General features: G+C 49.5%; 3 protein-coding genes across 3 annotated transcripts; 1 reads left to right on the forward strand and 2 right to left on the reverse strand.

Moving 5' to 3' along the window:
* Positions 1-1621: 1621 nt before the first annotated feature.
* ANOM_010219 (uncharacterized protein) lies at positions 1622-3652 on the reverse strand (the record flags this gene model as incomplete). The annotated part of the gene is made up of 3 exons (XM_015555475.1): positions 1622-1867; positions 1920-3363; positions 3600-3652. 3 exons carry the CDS (start codon positions 3650-3652, stop codon positions 1622-1624), a joined length of 1743 nt encoding a protein of 580 aa, XP_015403832.1.
* Positions 3653-5911: 2259 nt separating this feature from the next.
* ANOM_010220 (uncharacterized protein) lies at positions 5912-7252 on the forward strand (the record flags this gene model as incomplete). Its single annotated transcript, XM_015555476.1, has 1 exon — positions 5912-7252. One exon carries the CDS (start codon positions 5912-5914, stop codon positions 7250-7252), a length of 1341 nt encoding a protein of 446 aa, XP_015403835.1.
* An 826-nt stretch (positions 7253-8078) lies between these two features.
* Positions 8079-18711, reverse strand: ANOM_010221 (putative translational activator; the record flags this gene model as incomplete). The annotated part of the gene is made up of 12 exons (XM_015555477.1): positions 8079-8805; positions 8936-9086; positions 9222-9491; positions 9662-9759; positions 10383-10904; positions 10958-11099; positions 11157-11238; positions 11293-11448; positions 11505-11696; positions 11759-13028; positions 13106-18531; positions 18591-18711. 12 exons carry the CDS (start codon positions 18709-18711, stop codon positions 8656-8658), a joined length of 8580 nt encoding a protein of 2859 aa, XP_015403836.1. The 3' UTR covers positions 8079-8655.
* Positions 18712-19042: the final 331 nt, after the last annotated feature.

Genomic DNA, 19042 nt, shown 5'->3' on the forward strand with positions numbered 1-19042 from the left:
TTTAGATGCACTACACCAGAAAAACCGTAGACGACATAGCCAGGTATGGCATGCTCCCATGTTTTCTCAGGCGCTTCCAGAACCATATATACACCACATCGATAGCCATCGAAAACAGAGTCTATCACTTACCGAAGCACGCGAGCCGCTTTCAATATGGCTAGTACAGTGGATGTTGATGTAGTCTCTCTGAGCCTTGTCAGGTTGTCAACATAGGAAACATGGGGGATATCAGCTTGGGATATCATAACCGTCGTAGGTTGAACCTTGGTACAAGTGGTAAATATCATTCGACATATTCGTTGCTATGTCAGACATAGAGTGAGAAAGGTCTTCATTGCATAAGTTTGGTCTAAATCACTCTGCTCCTTGCAGTATAATATAACCCGGAAGCCACTGAGACTGCTCGGTGTTGTTCCACCTTCCTTTGCATGCGGGCCGAATCCTTCACTGAGCTCTTCAACAATCCCGAGCAATGGACGCTATACCAGGGAGGGTTATCACATTTTGCATAAGTAGTTAGATTGAAATCTAATCAGAGAGCTAACGAGCACGAGCAACAGAATCCTTCGATTCTATTGGGCGTTCAAGTGACAAGTGTCAGAAAGCCGGAGTCATGTATCATCAGAGTGGATATACGAAGCAACGGTCATATGCAATGGCATGGAATGAATCACATTGTCAGTAGCGGAATGGAATCCAAAGTAGTGTCACACGGCATCATATCACTCTTATGCATAAAATAGTGTTAGGTGTCCCACTCTACTTCAGGGGTCGAGGCTATCAAATCTCGCGAGGAAACGGGTGGATAGAAGCAAGTTCACCCTTCTTCTCCAGCAGGCAGACACGGACAAACCTTAATGAACCTTTAACTTAAAGGGGGAATACTCGAATAGTCACATTGAATGGCTCTATTTCTCGACGGAAATACCGTACCACTGCGCATCATGTCTTCTGTATGATGAGTTGACTCGTCTATTCGGGGTGGAAGTACACGTCGAATCCGAGCGTCGAAAGCTAAACAAGATCAGAAACAAATCGATCAGAGATAGATGCACCAATGACTGAGTACTGATGTCGCAATTTTTTTTTGGAATTATAACGCCCCTACAGATTACTTGCAGCATCAATGTATGTATCTTGTTTATTATATACAGCGCATATTTATAGTACATGTGAGAATGCATGTGTATCCTGGGTCTACCAGGTTAGCACTTTGAAGAAGATCGCGGTGCTTTGGGTTCAAACAAAAATAAGTAAGTTTATGGATGGCTTTGATATATTAGAAATAGTGAACGCGGGCTCTATGCTCCATTCAGTGGAGCTGAAGTAGACCTTATGCTTGTATATTTACGTGCATTGAAGTATCCACTCTTCTATATACTCCCCGTGTTTTGAATAGCACAAATGAAAAAGACAGCGCCTCAGTAGATAGATAGTATGAATGATGACCCGCTCTAGATGTATACACAGCAGATATATAAACGACCATCGAAGCAAATATATCGCTGATCTAACGTGCCACAGAGAGTAGGATGCTGACGAATGTGGTTTAGAGAGATATATATCCAGTCTAGAGTAGCTTACTTAGTCAAAGATGACCAAAGCTCGAGCTATTGCATCAGCTGGACCGCAAAAGGTGATGGAATATAGTCCATATGCCCTTGAACACTTCAAGTCGTTCCTCAGCATTGAATAAATCGTACCATTTCGTTCGCCGCAGCTGTAGCACATGCCACGGTTGTCCTGTAGCATCGGATTCGGAAGGAAAATCGCTCTCCCCTGAGGTTATGATGTCGATGTATCGGCGATGGACACGCAAATGAAGGATAGAGATATGGTGGTTGACAGAGGAGAGCATATAGATCTGCGGCGGCTGGTTAGTATGATATTATAACTGCTGTGCTAGAATTACTGACATCATCAAATGGGCTGTCTGGGCCCTTCCCGATCTGTATATACCTCATTCGCTTGTCCCAAAGACCAGGGCCTGGCTGAACCATTTTCCACTTTTCGCTGTTACTCAGCTTCCTCGAGGATCCAGGTCGACGGGATGCTAAGAAGGGATGCTCGTACTTGGAGCGCTTGCGAGAGTTCCCATTTTCCGACACCGGCTTTTCCTCGCCATTAGTAAAATTGCCACTATCACCCACTGCATCATTGGGTGCACCACCCCATCGCGGCGTCGTTGTCCACCATTTTCCCTCGCCAGGTTTCACTTCTGTCATTCCTTGTCGTGCTCGTTCTTGGGCGGCTAGAAGCATACCGCCAACCTCACGTAACAAATCACATACCTCACCAAATCCCGTGCCAGGAACATCCTCAGGCCCTCGGAAGCACGTTTCAGGTCGGCACTGGGCGGAAAAGACGGGTCCTTCCATGACACCGTTTCGTGCTAGCTGTCGATCTTTAGGTGATCGAGCAGCTGTAAACGTCTGGCGAACAGGGAATAACAATGTTTGGAGGGATAGTCTCGGAGGCATCATGGGAAGGGCAACTTGGCACCCAAAAGGCCAGGCCGCCATTTCGATAAACGCCCTAATCGTTTCTTCGCGGATATCCTCTGGCATTTCATGGCCAGCACCAATACGACGGCCCGTGTACATTGCTACTAATTCAGGCTCACCGTCCCTCTCGCCAGTGACATTGTTTTCAGGAGCTGCTGCATTTGGTGGGTGGTCAATGTCCATCTGTGTCTCCAGATTTTGCTGGGTCTTGCAGGACGGGCCATTGTCCGTCTGCATCCTGTCCCCGGACTCGCCTTCAGCCGCCGGGTTGGGCGTTGCAGGACGTTCAAAATAGTTATCCAAGCTCGTGTCCCAGTACTGCGCCATTCGCTCTAGCCCCGTCCAGAACTTTCGCGCCTGGGTCACTCGGACTCTTTGACGTCCCTCGCGTGGAGGTAACCGCACCACCTCCCGAAACGCATCGTCGTTTTCCAGAAGTAGCTCATCCTTCAGCACATCAAATCGCTCCTTTGGTGGGTACGGATTCCCATTCTCCATCAAGATCGGGCAACCATCTTCGGTCAGTGGGGACGAATTGGGTGAAGTGTCTTCCCAAGGCAGTGGAGGAAAGAAATTAGGCCCATCCTTATGGACAATACATGAAGCAGAGAGACCGGCTTCCACCTTCAAATTGAGGGCTTTGAAATTGTCAAGTGTGATATCTTGTGGCTTCCTGATGGATGCTAGAATATCATGAACCTGCCGCAAAGACGCCTCCGGATCATCATCTGTGGCATCAGGGAGCTTATATGCTGGGAAGTCCAAAGGTGTTGGGCGCGATGGAGCTCGTCGCTCCCTGTCAGGCTCTGAGTTCACTGACGGGAAGCCTACCACAATGGTTAGCCCGGCAATTTGACTTGACAAACGTCAGGATTTTGGTTGTATTTGGTTATTAAAAGGGAGCGCGATGCGGATATTTGGTCTCGATGGCAAACCCGAGTATTTAGATGGATAGACTTCCCCCATAGCTTAAAAGAGCTGTGAACGAGGCAGACAGCCGATACTTGCTGTTCTAACATAGAGCGAGCAGCGGATCGTGGCACACCAGTTCAGAATATTAGGCGGGCGGACATTCGTATACCATAAGCCCACACAGCTGCTGCGTCCGCAATTGGATCATGTAGGGCATATACGGTGGGAAACATAGTGCGCGGGGTGAAGCAGGGTGACAATGAAAGAGGGGAAGCCTTACCCAGCGAACTACACCATCCGAACATGATACGAAGCTTCTAACTAGTGACAAAACACTACTTCAGGTGAGAAACAAGATCAAGCAAGCAATAGAAACTTGATTTAGTGTTGGTTTGAGGTGAACGAGGCCGAATAATCACATCGCATGCACAACCGGTATGAGGGCTTGAGGGGGTCAGGTGCGGCGGGGGTTTGGTTAAGGATAGGGGCCAAAAGGTAGTGGAAGTGTGGGCCAGGGGCAAAGTGACATAGAAGAACCAACCGTGGAATAGAGTAAGATCCAACCAAACAATGAGAATCTTGTTGTGGTAGGTTTTTTGGTTGGAGAAAGATAATCTAACAGAAAAAGGGAACAGATGGCACGGAGGGGGCCGAAGTAATGGGCCGTTAATGCTTATGGCCTACTTCGGCTTGGGCGGTTTGCTAGTAGTATGCGGGAGTGCGGATTAGTTCGTCTCTAGTACTGGCGGTTTTTTCGTGGGATAAGACAACATTGGGGTTTACACGATACTTCGTCGTTCACTACTGGTGATTAATTAATAGCATGAGCCCTGACATGGCAGGTTTTATCGCTATCCGTTGGCCACGCCAGTACAATGTATGGAACAACCCTCGGGACAATGATCATATATTAGAGAAAAGACCAAAAAATGGCGACCACGACCTGTTATATTGCTTGGATTGTATTGTGCCAAGTACGTAAGTGTTATGCAGCCTTCCATCCAAGGTAACCTTTGGGGACAACTTCTCCACCGCGACTGTTATATGGCCGCCAATGGTGGCTGATAACCGGACAAATCGGGTGGAGTTTTAGGGAGTTTTGAGTTGATCCCTGTCCTAAAATTTCGACAGGCCGATGGAAGATGTGTCGAGACTCGATGCTGCTATGTACAGAGAAGGTAATGCTGCGCTCTGCATGTCTCTGATCAAATCCGAACGCTCAATGGTTGAAATCCACCGTCCTTGAGGTGGAGGGCAAAAGAATCATTCATTTTACCGGTGGATTAACTATGGCACACACAAAGGTCAAGCGGTCGGCAAGAGTCGGGCCGAGAGAGAAAGAACTACGGTTAGTTAACTCGTTACGGAGTACTGTTAGTTAACTAGTTGACAGACAAAAAGAAAATCTGAGTCAGCAGAATTGCTTGGTGCACATGACATCACCTGAAAGCCGTGATGAGACTAGTCTTCAAGGAGCCTAATAATCCAATGACCCCACTCCAAACTGGCTGCGATTTGCGACTTGCAAATGCAAAGGCAAATGGCACTGCAATGCAAATGAACTTCCTCCTCTCCTCGTCTCCCTTCGCTTCTTTTCTACTAGTTCAATTGCCGGTCGCAATCTCGGGTCACACCTGCATTAATTAACCTTCCGCCGAGGATGCGGTTGACGCTGACACTGACCATCCAGCTTTCTTACCTCAGAAGGATCCATGTTTCTTCACTAACTCGTACCCCTTCACTGTTTTGTTAGCGAGATCGGGGGCTGGGGGCTTAAACTTCCCCTCCCCCCCAACACAAGTGAGACTAACGGCGCCCAGGTCGCAATGTCACAGACCCCTTCTGTGAAAGGGATTGGATGTTTTGGATGGAAAGTGTTTCAGCCTTTCCTCCGATGCGAGTCAACAGCCATCCATCCCCTGCGTAAGCTTCACCGAAATAATGTTTTCCAGGTCTCTCTTTTATTGAATGTTATGTTATGGTCGATCCACGTTTGGCTACAAACGCCCGGCTAACCTCGAGTTTCAATTCAAAGTTGTTCCTTTTTTTTACTCTCTTCTCTTGGACTTGGTCATATTTGTTCTATCTTCTTCCGTATTCCTCGATCGATATTGGTGTGGTTGACATCCCACCTTCACTAGAGACTGCTTCACTATCCTCGCCTGAAACGGGAGGCTTCCACGCGAGTGAACGTCTCTGACACCTATTGTCATGGCTTGTTTTCTGCAACCTGTAGAGAGAATATCATACTGAGAAGAGCCTAATATGCTTGCATCTGTCTTTCCTTATTCATAGTCCTGGGTCCTCGTCGGTTACACGTTCCTTTCGGTCGATTTTCTGATTGACATCGCTACTCACCGTCATACGCGCTGTCCTTGCTGATAGCACTCGTTCCTTTCCTTTCACTCCTGTATTATTTGACGCACTACCCCGTGCCTTTCCTGCCCTAGCAGAACGGTGGTCACGTCCCTCTAGCCGGCGGGCTTGACGACATGTCAATGTCCAGTCCTTCCATTATCTTTTATCAGGGCTTACGATGCACTAAAGTCCCGCGAAGATCAGCAGCGGCTGTATCTCCTTTTAGCAATCTCTCAACCTCGACTTCTTCCCTGATAACTACAACTTCGACCGACGGACCAGTCTTATTTACAGATCCATCACCAACCGTTGAGACCTCCCCATTCAATGAACCTACTACTACGTTAAGTACATCGCAATCAACGGCGTCGGAATCGAGTACAGAAACGCCTAACACGGTGCCAACGCATCTACCACCCGTCAGCTCTTTCGTCATCACCACTACAGTTAGTGATTCATATCCTTCGATTACCGAGAGTTCTTCGAGGACATCCAGTCTAGTGTCGTCTTATGGTGCCAGTTATTCAACGCTAGAGCCAATTGCGTCAAGCTTGCCTAGCACCTTCTCGAGATCGAGCTCCACAGAGGCTATCCTAACGCATGTCTCCCGTACAAGCGGGCCTTCAACGGCGGCAACCTCGACGGCAACGGGATATGTCTTTCCCAAAAACAACTCGGATCATAGAAGTTCACTTTCCTCCCCAGACAATGGCTCACGTGCCTCGCTCCGCACTCTTCTTGGCAGCGTACTCGGTGCGATGGGCTTCATTGCAGCTGTGTTCCTGATCTGCTTACTGCTATTCAGACACAGGCGGAGGAAATCAGGCGAGGGTCAATGCTTTGGAGGAAACGAAAAGCTTCTAAGGGCCGGCCGGCAATCCGCGGATTCTTCGACTGGCTTACAGTGCGGATATGTTTCTGGAGGGTCTATGCGCTCGCAATACAACTACGCACCAGAACCTCGGATGGGCGCCTATTACCAGGATGATAGTGATCGAGCATCAGCGTGCCATTCGGATCCTTTTTCAGACTCCGCAGAGTTACACGGAGGATTGCGAAACAACATACTTGGAATAGAGGATACAACTCAGCCTCTATTCATGGACCAAAAATATGATCAAAAGCCGGTTATTCCAGGGGCAAGTCTACCGCTTCGATCAGTTTCCGATAGCCTTTTACCGACTGTCCATGCGGGGCGAAGACGGTCCGAATTACCCTCGAGCTCGGAGCATGAATCTATTTATAGCAGTGATCGTAGCTTGGGCAGCACCCTCATTCTTCCTGGGCGAAGCAGTCTAGGCAGCAGTTTGCAGAGATTCAGCTACCGGGTGTCGGCGGCAGAACTTGAACCATGCGGTGCAAACGAACTGGTGACTAAAATTAGCCCCCGCAGTACACGGAGTGACCCGTTTGATCTGGAAGTTCCAGCGAGGGCGGTACACCCAATTGGTTCAGCGACGCAACTAAGACCATAGGTGTAACCTTTGGTGTCATAACCCAGGTGGTCGTCGCCAAGGTCTTCCTAAAGAAGGAATCAGCAGTGAAGCAGTGGGGTGTGTCTCTGCGGCAGTATACGAGATATGTGACACGAGCCATGAACTTCTCTTAGGTTGGCATTGAGGGATACATGAGATGGCTGCATTTGTATTTCTCTTTGATATCATTCGCAGTATACTGTACTTTACCTTTTCTTTCACCTCAGCCCTAAGCTGGGCAAGCGATAATTATGTACGATAACTCCATGATGTAACACTAAAACTGTTCACCATTCATTGCCTTACAGTTTCTGATATCCATTAATTGACTATGACTTCATCGGTGTGCTGGCTGGTAAACCATAGGTCCACGCTAATAGTGAAACACATTTCAAGTTTTACAAAGAGACATGTCTGCTTAGGTTTGGAGAGGGGTGCTGTGTTTAACATATTATTCCATTGAAGGTGGGTTTATATGACCTAATAAATGTTCGATTCTTTTGTTCGTAGGGCCGCAGCGACGGGTTCCAAAAATATATCTTTGTTGAAACTCAAATATCCACTAACTATCAGAAACAAATGAACAAAAACAAAGAGCCTATTTCGATAAATTTCGACGTACAGCGGTTGATAGTTTGCTATTGATGTCGGGGCAGACGGCTTATAGATAGAACGGGGACAAAAAGGAGGGGCAGGAATATTTGCGGTGATATACCCACCGTTGATGGCTATAATCGTACTCCCATCTGCCTTGGAGGGGTCTAGACCTACAGCCGCATGGTGGTTGGCGTGCTGGTGGAGATTTCATGGTTGAGTTGTACGTACGGGTAGACGTGTACCCACGCGGACGGTGTAACTACAGGTACATCACATAGCGATTATGACCTCATGTTGAACACAATTCACATTTACATGACCTAACCCTCGAGTGAGATTCAGTAAAACGTTACGACATTAGGAGATAAGATAGATGCGGTAGAAAACAGCCTGGTTCGGGGAGGTCGAGAGAAAGGGTGGTTGAGGAAGTTTGAGCATCCGGGCGTTTTGGGAGGATTGAAGAGCAGTTGAGGTAGAATGCAGATGAAAAAATCGGAGTATTCGTATCACACAAAGCGCCATGCCATTGTTTTTGCTTTAATCAAATGGTATTTTTCATTCTTTTCCCTGGTTCTCTTTTCAGACGGCCCATGGAAGAAAAGAGATGCATTCATTTCCTTCTGTTTCCCCAAGCCCCCGTTCCAGGATCACCCTTGTACCAAAAACCGTCCCGGATGAAATCAAAGCCATTGAGAGAAAACAGAAATGGTCGACCTAGACTTTTCCTGTAGGCTGACCCAGTCTCTTGATTTCTCCTCCCAGTTCAACCTCCGCACCGCCAAAACACGTTGTCAACGGAAGGGAATTTACTCCTGAGCCTCGCCGATCAGAGCGTTGCGCTTGGCCTCGATACGCTCCTGGCGCCTCTCACGGAGAGCCTTGTTCTTGGCACGCTTGGCATCCATCTCCTCCTTGAGGACACGCTCACGGTGACGCTCAGCCTTGGCCTTTTGGATCTGTTGGAGAATATAAGTCAGTGTTCCGGTCGCCGTATGAAGTATGTGGGAGTCTTGATGACATCGAGGGCTCGCGCATGAGCCCACCGATAAACCGTGATTGAGAAGGGCGGATTGGGCGGAAACTTACGTGCTCAACGAGAGCGCGCTTGTGCTTGAAGGTGTTACCCTTGCTCAGGTGGTAGAGCTCGTGGTAAAGGTGCTTGTCGATCTTGCCAGCAGCACGGTAGCGGACGAGCAGGCGACGGAGAACACGCATGCGGCGCATCCAGAGAATCTGGCTATATTGTACGACATCCCATCAGTCAAAGAGTTCCACCACGGCACATCCCATCACGACATTGATCCCATTGGTCATAGACCAGCCAACCGTCATTCGTCGCGTCCTCCAAGGGAAAGTAGGATAAACTGCATACCTGGGCATACGGGCCTCCTTGGTACCCTTACGCTTACCCAGACCGCGGTTTCTGCCGATTCTGCGGGCGGCGTTGAGCTCACGGGCACGGACGCGGGAGTGCATGGTGACGGGCTTGCGGATGATGAGGCCATCGCTGACGAGCTTACGGATGGTCTGGCGGGAGTTGGCGTTGGAGATCTCATTCATCTCATTGGGGTCGAGCCAAATCTTGCGCTTGCCGCAGCCCACCACGGAGGCGGCGAGGCGCTTCTGGGTGCGAAGGTTGACCCTGTGGATGAAAAACCGTCGGTCAGCATGAAGCCCAAATCGATCGAACAAATTGTTTTTCCAGAGTCCCAGAGGGGCCGTATCGGGGGGCGTAATCAGGGCATGTAAGGCCACCGAAGAGCAGTGATCCCCCAGCAAAGTCACGATATCACGATTTGGAGATGAACTCACATCTTGATGTCGGCGTATCGACGGTCGTTGGCGGATGATGTTCGTTGCACTCGTCGACGGGTGAGAATCCAGAAGTGAGGAGTTTGAAGATACGCCGGCTGATTAGCTCAGCAACTGTGCTCCTAAGCGAGACTGATCCACCTTAGGGCTTGTGCCCCAGATCTTCTAAGCAGCCCCCCCCCCCCCCTTCCCTTCCGTCATGGTACTGCGCATTGGTTGGATGTACCTCTCTGTATGTCCTTTCTGAAATAATAACCTATCGTAGTATTGTTCTCCCGACTCTTCGACAGCATGCTCTTATCTTAACTAATGGAAGGGCGACTGACCTGTGATGCTCGTGGGGGATACACCCATGGTGACCACGTGACCGTGTGTAGGTACGGCGGAGGCTGACCGCCCGATAAGGACCGTCCGTCTATCAGTCTCGATCTATCTGAGCACCGAGCTACTTTACTATACATCCACACCTCAAGAGGAGAAAAGAAAATCATGCATTGGTCACATCGTCGTCGTCGTCATCATCATATCTACTCATCTAGCTTCACTTCTTTTTAGCTTTTGCTTCCCTTTCTCATATTGACAAATATAACCAACCAGTCATCCTCCTGACTGAAAACAATAGCAACCACATACAAATAGGGTATAGATCTAGTTCATGCAACATTGCAGAACAGAACTACTATAACAATCATTCATCCACGGGGCCTTCCTCCAAATCAACCTTTCCGACACTCCACAACTCCTTCTCATCCTCCACCTCGTCGTTGGAGAGACCCAGGCCGCCTTGTCCACCCTCAGCTTCCTTGCGTTCCCGAGATTGACTAGCCAGACGTAGCGCAATTCGTTTGAAGTAGTCCGACATACTCCGCTTTGGTCCTGGAGCAAGCTCTGCTCCCGGCCCAGCCATATACTTATCAAACACAGCACTCTCTGACTCCACGACCGAGAAGATCGCCAAGAAGGCAGCCTCGGCCGCCAGCTTCACGGGAATAACCATGTCGCGAACGCCGGCGAAGATTGGTGGCGCAAGCAGAGCCAGATGGGGCCGGGTCAACTCTGGATGAAGACGGCTGACCGTCCGCATCACAACTAGCGCCAAACGACGTGTGTCGGAGGGTGCGCCTGGCTGAATGCACGGTGCCAAGGCTTCGAAGATAGCCTTGTTATTCTCGAAATTGCGATGCTCGTCGTCGATCAGAAGGTATTTTCCAGCCGCCAGAACACTGTTGTCGGCAATGAAGGTCTTTCGGGTGTTAGAATCTTAGTTTTGTGCGCTGGAATCGTACATTAACTCACATCCTTATTTGTCACGCCCTGACTGATAACCGAGATCGTTTCGGCAGCGAAGTTCTCCGTCAAGGATGCTGGAGAGTCAACAAGCAAGGCGTTGAGCCCCAAGATTGATGCATGCGTCGGGTGTGTCGTAAGCACGCGGTTCCTTGCAATTTCATTAGTTCTGGTGCCTTTCAAGAAAGGTATGGAAGATCAAACATACTTGATAAGAGGGGTGGCAGTGGCTGGAGGGAGAACCTTCACCAGCGCACCAAGCAACTTGGCATTCGTAATGGCCACAGAATCTATCGGATAGTTAGATATGCAACGAACTTTTTGTAGGCTATCGTAAAACCTACCCGTTTGATCGCTAGCGTCGTCATCAATGAGCGCAAGAATAGAATTCTTGGAAGCCTCGTTCATGTTAGCACCGGCCTTGCCAACCACCTCTTGGAGGGCCTTCATCATGGCATTTCTGACGCCAACATCGGCGGTCTTAGTTCCCGTAATAAGCTCTGATCTCTAGGTTAGCACTAACTCGGCATCCACAGTTAAAAGAATAAAACCGTACCGGCAATAAGGGGATCAACTCTTGGCGTCAACGTGATCAGAATTCCAAGACCCTTGGCAGCCCTGTTACGCAAAGTTTCGCTGGTCGTGTCTGCCAAACCTCTAGCAAACGTCCGTTGAAGTTGTGGCAGGAATGGCTTGACAGCAAGAGGGATCTTCGCCAAAAGCTTGTTGAGAGTATAGAAGATAGCGCCTAGTCGGTGAGATTAGTTTGTTGTCAATAACTTACTCCACAGAGAAGCACAAATGACTTACACTTAATATCTACTGATCGCTCAGATACCACTCGAATGAGAGGACCGGTGATCTGCGTCACGAAGAGTTTCAAGGAATCTGCTGCAGTACGATCAATGATGTCACCAATGGCAAGAGCCGCCTGGGTACGCTGCTCAACACTGCCGTTGAGAAGAGCCTGCAGGAAGATCGGCAGGATAGCGGTGATGCCCTTTGGCAAGCTGAAACCAGGAAGATTGGCTCCAGGCACACCCACTCCCCGCAGCACCTGGCGAGTGGGGATGGCCAACACCTCCATTTCCTCTTTACGCATGTGGGATGTTAGGCCACTCAGCGCCGTCCATGCAGCCTTGACCACACCCTTATCGTTGTCATCGAAGGAAATCAGCAAGACGCGAATCAAGTCTTGGTGATATCTAGAGTAGTCGATCGTAGCATCCGAGAAGAACTTGTTCAGGTGAATGGCCGCCTGAGCACGGCGTAAATGGTCATCATGCTTCATCAGCGACAGCATGACATTGATAACAGCGTTTAAGCCATCGAATTCATCTACGGATACCAAGACGGTATCGAATGCGTTGCACAGCTCGTCGCGGAGAGCATCGTCTGTAGATGATATGATGTTGTCCATCAGGGCGTTCAGGATTGTGGGGAGTCTGCGTGTCATCGCAGAGCCTGCCACCTCAGCAAGAGAAGCAAGTGCCTTGGCGTTGAAAGCAGAAATAGGAGAGGTGAGCAATGTCGGAATAAGGTTGGGAAGGATAATGTTGGCCCGTGTTTGTTCAGTAAGAAGAGTCAAAAGGGCCGATAGCGCTTGCTCAGCATCTTCATCATTCCTCAACAGCAGCAGAAGATGGGGCAGAACTTGGTCCACAGCCTTCTTGCCCAGGATTTGCTGCAAGGCGTCGAAAGCTTCTGCAGCAGCTTCACGCACATCCTCATCGTTGTCAACAAGAGCCACCCGAACGGTAGAGATAAGGACCTTCTCGTGATCCTCGAGGGCTTCAGGAGTTGCGGAAGTAATGAGTTCCCGCAAGGCAATGCAAATGCCTTGCTTAACGTCCACATCTGGCGATGTTTGAAGCCCTTCCTCAAGGGAAGGAAGCAGACTCGAGAGAACAGTTTCTCCGGCCTTCTTAATAAGATCTCCAAGTGCATTACTGGCAATGACCTTCTGCTCCATGTTCGAGGATCCAAGACGACGAATAATAAGCTGGGATAGAGTAGGCACCATATCCTTAAGTGTTTTCGGAGACGCAACAAGCGCCTTCCAGACACCCATTGCTGCGCTCTTAACAGACCCGAGGTATCGCAGCGACAGATGAACAAGGCAGATAGAACCCTATTCCTCCTTTCTTCTCCAAGAACCTCCAGTAAGGACTGTCCGGCCTGGTGAGCTTCTTCCTCCTCTTCTTCGCCATCAGCCTTGGCCGTAATACCAGTAATGCTGAAGAGAAGATCACCGACCAGCTCAACTGAGCTCAACCGGATACGGTAACTGTCGTCTGCAAGGCCGCGCTCGAGCTCTGGAAGAAGGAGATCAATAGCCTTGGAAGAGAAATTCTTAACTAGCAAACGACCCGCCTTAAGAGAGGTCTCGCGGATTGACTCAACATCATCTGCCAGACCAGAGAGGATAGGCGGAATAATCTTGCCCAGGTATGTCGCAAAGCTGTTACCGAAACAAGCTGGAAGGAAGATAAAGAGAGTCATGAAACCTTCACGAACAGCTGGTTTGGAGCTGGAGACGTTCTGTAGTATAGTAGGCAGCGTCTCCTCGAGTCTCGTAGTACCTAATCCTGCCAGGACCTCGGAAAGGGCTTGAGCAGATCCCAGTCTATCACCGGCACCGGTGTCGGATTTGAGAGTAGCCATGAGGTTAGGAATGAGGTCGGGAAGGGCATCTTCTCCAAGTTTCTCAATAAGTGATCCAAGTGCCTTAGACGCAGTAGCACGAGTGGTGGGTACAGGATCGATGATAGCCAGTTGCAGTCCAGAGACAATGATTGGCAAGTGCGAGGTGAGATCTTTGCGCTCGGTAAGGTGGGCCAAACTGCCAATAATTTGCGCAGACTTCCGCTTTGTATTCGATCTGTCGCCAAGACCACGCTCCAAAATACGAACAACAAGCGCTAGGGAAGGAGCATCCAGGTAATGGACGAAAGAAACCTTGATGAGAGAGTCCAAAGCCTCGTCCGTATACTTCGTTGGATCGCTCAGAGCCTTCAGAAGCACGCTAACCAAGCTCTTGATCTCTGGGTTACTGATGACCTCACCGAAACGTTGGAGACTCCGGTTTGCAGCATTACGCACTTCCTTGTGGGTATCATTCAGGACAACCGTGAGGGGAGGAATAATATCAGGCAGGCTTGCTGCTAGTTGCTGTGGATCAAGGTAGGCCATCGCACCCAGCAGGTCACAAGCACCCTTTTGACTACGCCATTGGGTATCATCAAGACCGTCAAGAAGGGTAGGAAGGATTTTCTTGACGCCATAAGAACTGAGGTTGGAAAAGCAAGCCTTTGCCGCATCAAGACAAGCGTCACGAACATCAGCATTGGGATCACCAAAGCTAGCCAGAAGCTGCGGAACAATCTGAATAACATATGGTTCAAAAGTGCGGCCCAGGATTGTCGCAAACAGTTCGTAGGCCAATAAAGCACCTTGTCTCTGATGTGGTTCCTTCTTGTTTTCAGTGGCCGCGCGAAGATGGGCCATGATCTGGAACTCTCGCAAAGATAAGACACCCCTTCCACTGACAATACCAGCAAGCCCGTAAGCTGCTCCACGTTGAGTGGCATACTTCTTAGACTGCAAAAGCTGGTCCAGCATCTCTTGCACGTAGCCAGCACTTTGAGAGCCCGACAGTCTAATCAGAGGCGGTAGACAACCAGAAACAGCGGATTGAACAGATTCAGAAGGAGTTGGGAGGGTAGCAAGCAGCCTCTTGATAACAGTTTGCAAACGCGGATCGTCTGCTTTAAGATGCCGGGCCAGAGAGCCATAAAGAACAACCACCGCCTCGTTGAGAAGGTCAGAGGTCTCACTTCCCTTATCTGATGTTTCCAGAGTCGTTTCTAAGATATTCATCAGCTCTTCAACCTTGTGCTGGCCACGCTCGGCGATGACAGATCTGCCGCTCTCAGCCATCTGTGCTCTGACCACGGGGCTTCGGTCAATCAGAGGCCCTCGTTCGATCAAGAATCTAAGGAAAGACACTATCTGCTCGCCCTCAAACCCGTTCGTCATGGCAGTAAAAGCGAGGGCAATACCGCTGCGGAATTCCCAGTGATCGGCCATGTCCATCTTCTTCGGCATCCCATATATATCCTTTTCTGGCTCCTTAGGCTTGGCCTCGCTTTCGTATTTCGATTGCAATTCCGAAAATATTTCATCAAACTTGGTTGGATTGGACTCAAGGGCATGTGCTAACGCACGAGCAGCGGCACCGCGGAGCTGGGAGTCCTTGGAGGCAAGATAAGGGATAATTTTACCGTAGGAAGAGTCATCGACTTCCAGTGCATTATCATCCCAGATTGTCTCGGCTATTTCGGCGTTTTCTTCCACGTGGTCATGATATTCTAGCCAAATGTGTTCAGAGAAGTCTAGGTCGGTCAGGTCAATCTCGGCATCGATGGCCTGCAGTACAGCCGTGCGAACAGATGCATCTGAGACGATGGCACCCTGCAGAAGAACGTCCAGTTCAGCATTGCTGATGGTAGGTGAGATACACCTGCAGAAATCGAACAGAGTATCCTTAACCAATTTATAATGCTGAGTGTACTTTTGCATTGATGTGAGCAAGTGATCTAAAACTTCAGCACGAGGGAGACGTTCGTCGGTAAATGACCCTGAATGGAAGGACAGGAACTCAAGTGCAAGCAGTACTTGTTCACCTTCCTCCTCTCCCTTTTGCTCATCAATTCCGTTTCCACTCAGAACAAGCAGAACAAGTGGAAGGATGTATGCCAGAGACGTGACGTCAAAGGGACGTTGTTCAGATGCAAACCGCAGACGATAAAGAATTCTTGTCACAAGTTGACCGAGGGGCTCTGCATCCATGTCGGGGGAAAGTTGGCTCCTGCCAAGTGCCCGCAGAGTCGCAATGCCCACGGAAGATCGCAATGGGCCCAGACGTGAAGATACCTTCTCCGCACACTTGATATAGGCCCTAGACACAACATCACCTGCAAGTAAGCCTGCACCAGCCTTCACGAGGGACAGCAAAGATCCCACTGCGGTATTAATCCAACCATCCGCCTCAATTGCCGGACCGCTTGCAAGACCCTGCATGATCCCAGCGCCTCTTTCAATCGTTTTAGCTGCCCGCAGAACTTCTTCACGAATCTTGGACTCTTTCGCAAGTTGGGCTTTGACTTTAGATTGCTCATCCGCAGTCAGTTTCTTCTGTTTCTGGCCCTTTTTCTCCGCCAGTTGTGCCCGTAACTCCTCTTCCCACTTGAGAATGCCATAGTCTTTAGTGTTCTTGTCGAAAGCAGGCTTCGACTTGGTGCTGAGGACATCAACAAACATGGTTCCTTCGGGGGTCCGAGCAATGGCAACGTCGGTTGGAGTGAACTTGGACACACGCGAAACATCCAAATCGTCCTTGATCTGAGCCACAAGCCGGGAAACCATAGTATCAGGCGCTACGAAAGCCAACTCGCCGGCTGCGCTCCAGATAGCATCGTCGACTTGAGGAACCCTGGATTGAACTGGGTCATCATGCACCCGTGTCAATTGATTCATAGACTCATCGGGGAATTCACGGACGAGGTTGCCAGGATCGATGCCAGATCGCAGACATAGCGTAATCCATGAGGCATTCGGGATCATCTCAGGACGGCCAATAACGAGGAGCTCAATAAGCTGGTTCTTCATTTCTGAAGAGGCTTTCTCTAGTTCTGGAAGACTTGATACAGGTGAACAAATAGCTTTCGTAACCAAATGAAGGAACTTCAGGCTTTCTGATCCTGCAGAGACTGGCGCAGATTCTTTATCAGAAGTCCTCAAAGAAAGTATCCAGCCCCACAGAGAATCTACCACGATGCGACCGATAAAGCCTACTCGTTTAAGATGAACTTCTGACAGGATGCTAGCGGAACGCTCTCGGAAGTTTGAATGAAGCCCAGGCATGGTGATGGCATAGATAAACGCCTGGCCCCAGGCAATCTTGGCTGCGTCTTCTGCACTCTCAAACTTAGATCCGGACGAAACAGCTGCAAGCGTCCTTGTAACCCATTCGACCTCTCCTTGGGTGGCCAACTTTGAATAAGCTTTTGGGTTGAGAAGTAGAGATGGCTTAGGGCTAAGAGCCATCATTTGGACCGCCAATTCTTCCCACGTGGCCTTATCGAAGCCCTGTACTGAAGATAACCGCTCAGCAAGTGCAAGGAAGATGTAGGCCGTCGATAACGAGCCATTCTGGGCCGACGGCAAGGGGTTAGAAGCCACTTCGTTGAACAGATCCTTCATTTTACTCATGAACTTGGTCACGAACGGCTCAACTTCAGGACTAACTAGTGTCGCTGAATCGGTGTTCCAGAGCAATTCTCCCACATTGAGCTGCCAAAGCTTTCGGAATGGAATTCTTTTCTCTGCAGATCCCTTCACGATGGTGTTTATAACATCATCGTTGACCTTTATCTTGTGTTGGACGAGAAATGCTAGATGTTTGCAGAATGCTTTTATTATCTGTTCCAGCGCAGCTTCGTTAGATTCTCGTGTAAACACAGGAACAAATCCCTGAACCACCTCCTTCGAAATATCAGCGGAAGGCAGAGTAGCTGAGAGTGCCTGAGCATACACGGCGCGCTGCTCGGGGTTTGTAATTTTCTGAGTCTTCAAGGGACCAACAACTTCAGTTGTGACTTTAAGAAGCACGCTCTCAGTTTTCGATCTTGAGAGCAATGACTCGAACGACTGAACAGCACCCTGTCTTATGGCTGCATTGTTTGACTTCATACTGGAAAGGAGGTGCTTCAACAGCTTTGAATGCAGAATCTCTGATAAGTCCATCTGTTCGGGTAGCGACGAGCATAATGAAGGTACCAGTCCGCCGAGAACCACCTCCGGGGAACGCAAAATGGCTTTTTCGAGAGGGGGTATTATTTCGGATGTCACATCCTCGTAGGAAACGAAAGAGACGAAGAAGTCGGACAGAGCATCTGCGATGTGAGCTGGTGGTGCGGTTTTCGACCCGATTAATTCTTTGACATAGAAATTGATAATCAACTTCTTTTCTTCTTCTAAGACAGGTTTCTTGGCCGGAAGGCGGGCGCACACGCCGGAGATGACTCCCAGGAAGGGGGCATTCCTCTGTCCCGAAGTAGAATCGCTTGTCAATCGACGAGTAGACTGACGGACGGCATCCTCGCCACAAGTTCCCGACGAGAAAACGGCTCGCAGCGCACGTCTCGTGACTCTAAGGGCCGACTGCTTCAATGGAAGCTTGGGGTTAGAGGCCAAACAAGTCTCAAGTACCTTCGCATCCGCCGCGATAATGTCTAATATAGCCGAAAGCGGTGTTTCAGGATCATTGCTTAGAGCCTGTAAGATAACCGAGCACCATTCCAGCAGCACGAGCGCAGAGGCAGATGACAATGTAAGTTTGGACGCCTCAGCTTGCAGCTTCTGTGTGAGATATTTTAGGTCGTCGGTCGGGACCGGGGACTTGAGAAGCGAGCGGAGACACTGCTGGACGGCTTGACGGGAGGGGCGGTCGACATAACGAGGATAGGTCTTGAAGAGAAGCCCAAGGAGAGGCTCACGGGCTTGTTGTGGGAGATCTGACCCTACCGAGTGAAGGCTTAGCGAGGGATCATACGAGAGGGGTTGCTTGGGGCCAACTTACCGATTCTCTCGCGGAGTTCCTGGAGAGCACGAATTCTGCGAGATGTCGAACTCGAAAAGAGAACGACCAACAGGCTCTCCAGGTCTCCAGATTTTACCTGATCCCATGGAAAGTCGTCCATGTTAGGAGCCCTGGGGCATGTCGGGGTGGGGGATGTTGTTTAGAATCCACGGGGAGGTAATGGAATTGAGTTGAATTGTCTTTCGCTGCCGCCGATGTTGTCATAAAAGTTTTCGGCGTGGTTTTATTGTGGGGAAATCGTCCAAAGCTCCAGTTGATGACCACCATTTAATTCCCACACTCTCTTAATGTTGCATTCCACTAACATTCCCTCGCCCGTTGAATAGACTAATATCTTTTAGAGATCTCTACCTTTCTCCTATTCTAACAAAAACTCGAGATCATCTATTAACCCCCATCTTTCTCTCCCAACAGTGGCCAAGACCATTTCC

The sequence above is a fragment of the Aspergillus nomiae genome, assembly GCF_001204775.2.
Source record: "Aspergillus nomiae NRRL 13137 chromosome Unknown contig00306, whole genome shotgun sequence".
Classification (NCBI taxonomy): Eukaryota; Fungi; Ascomycota; class Eurotiomycetes; order Eurotiales; family Aspergillaceae; genus Aspergillus; species Aspergillus nomiae.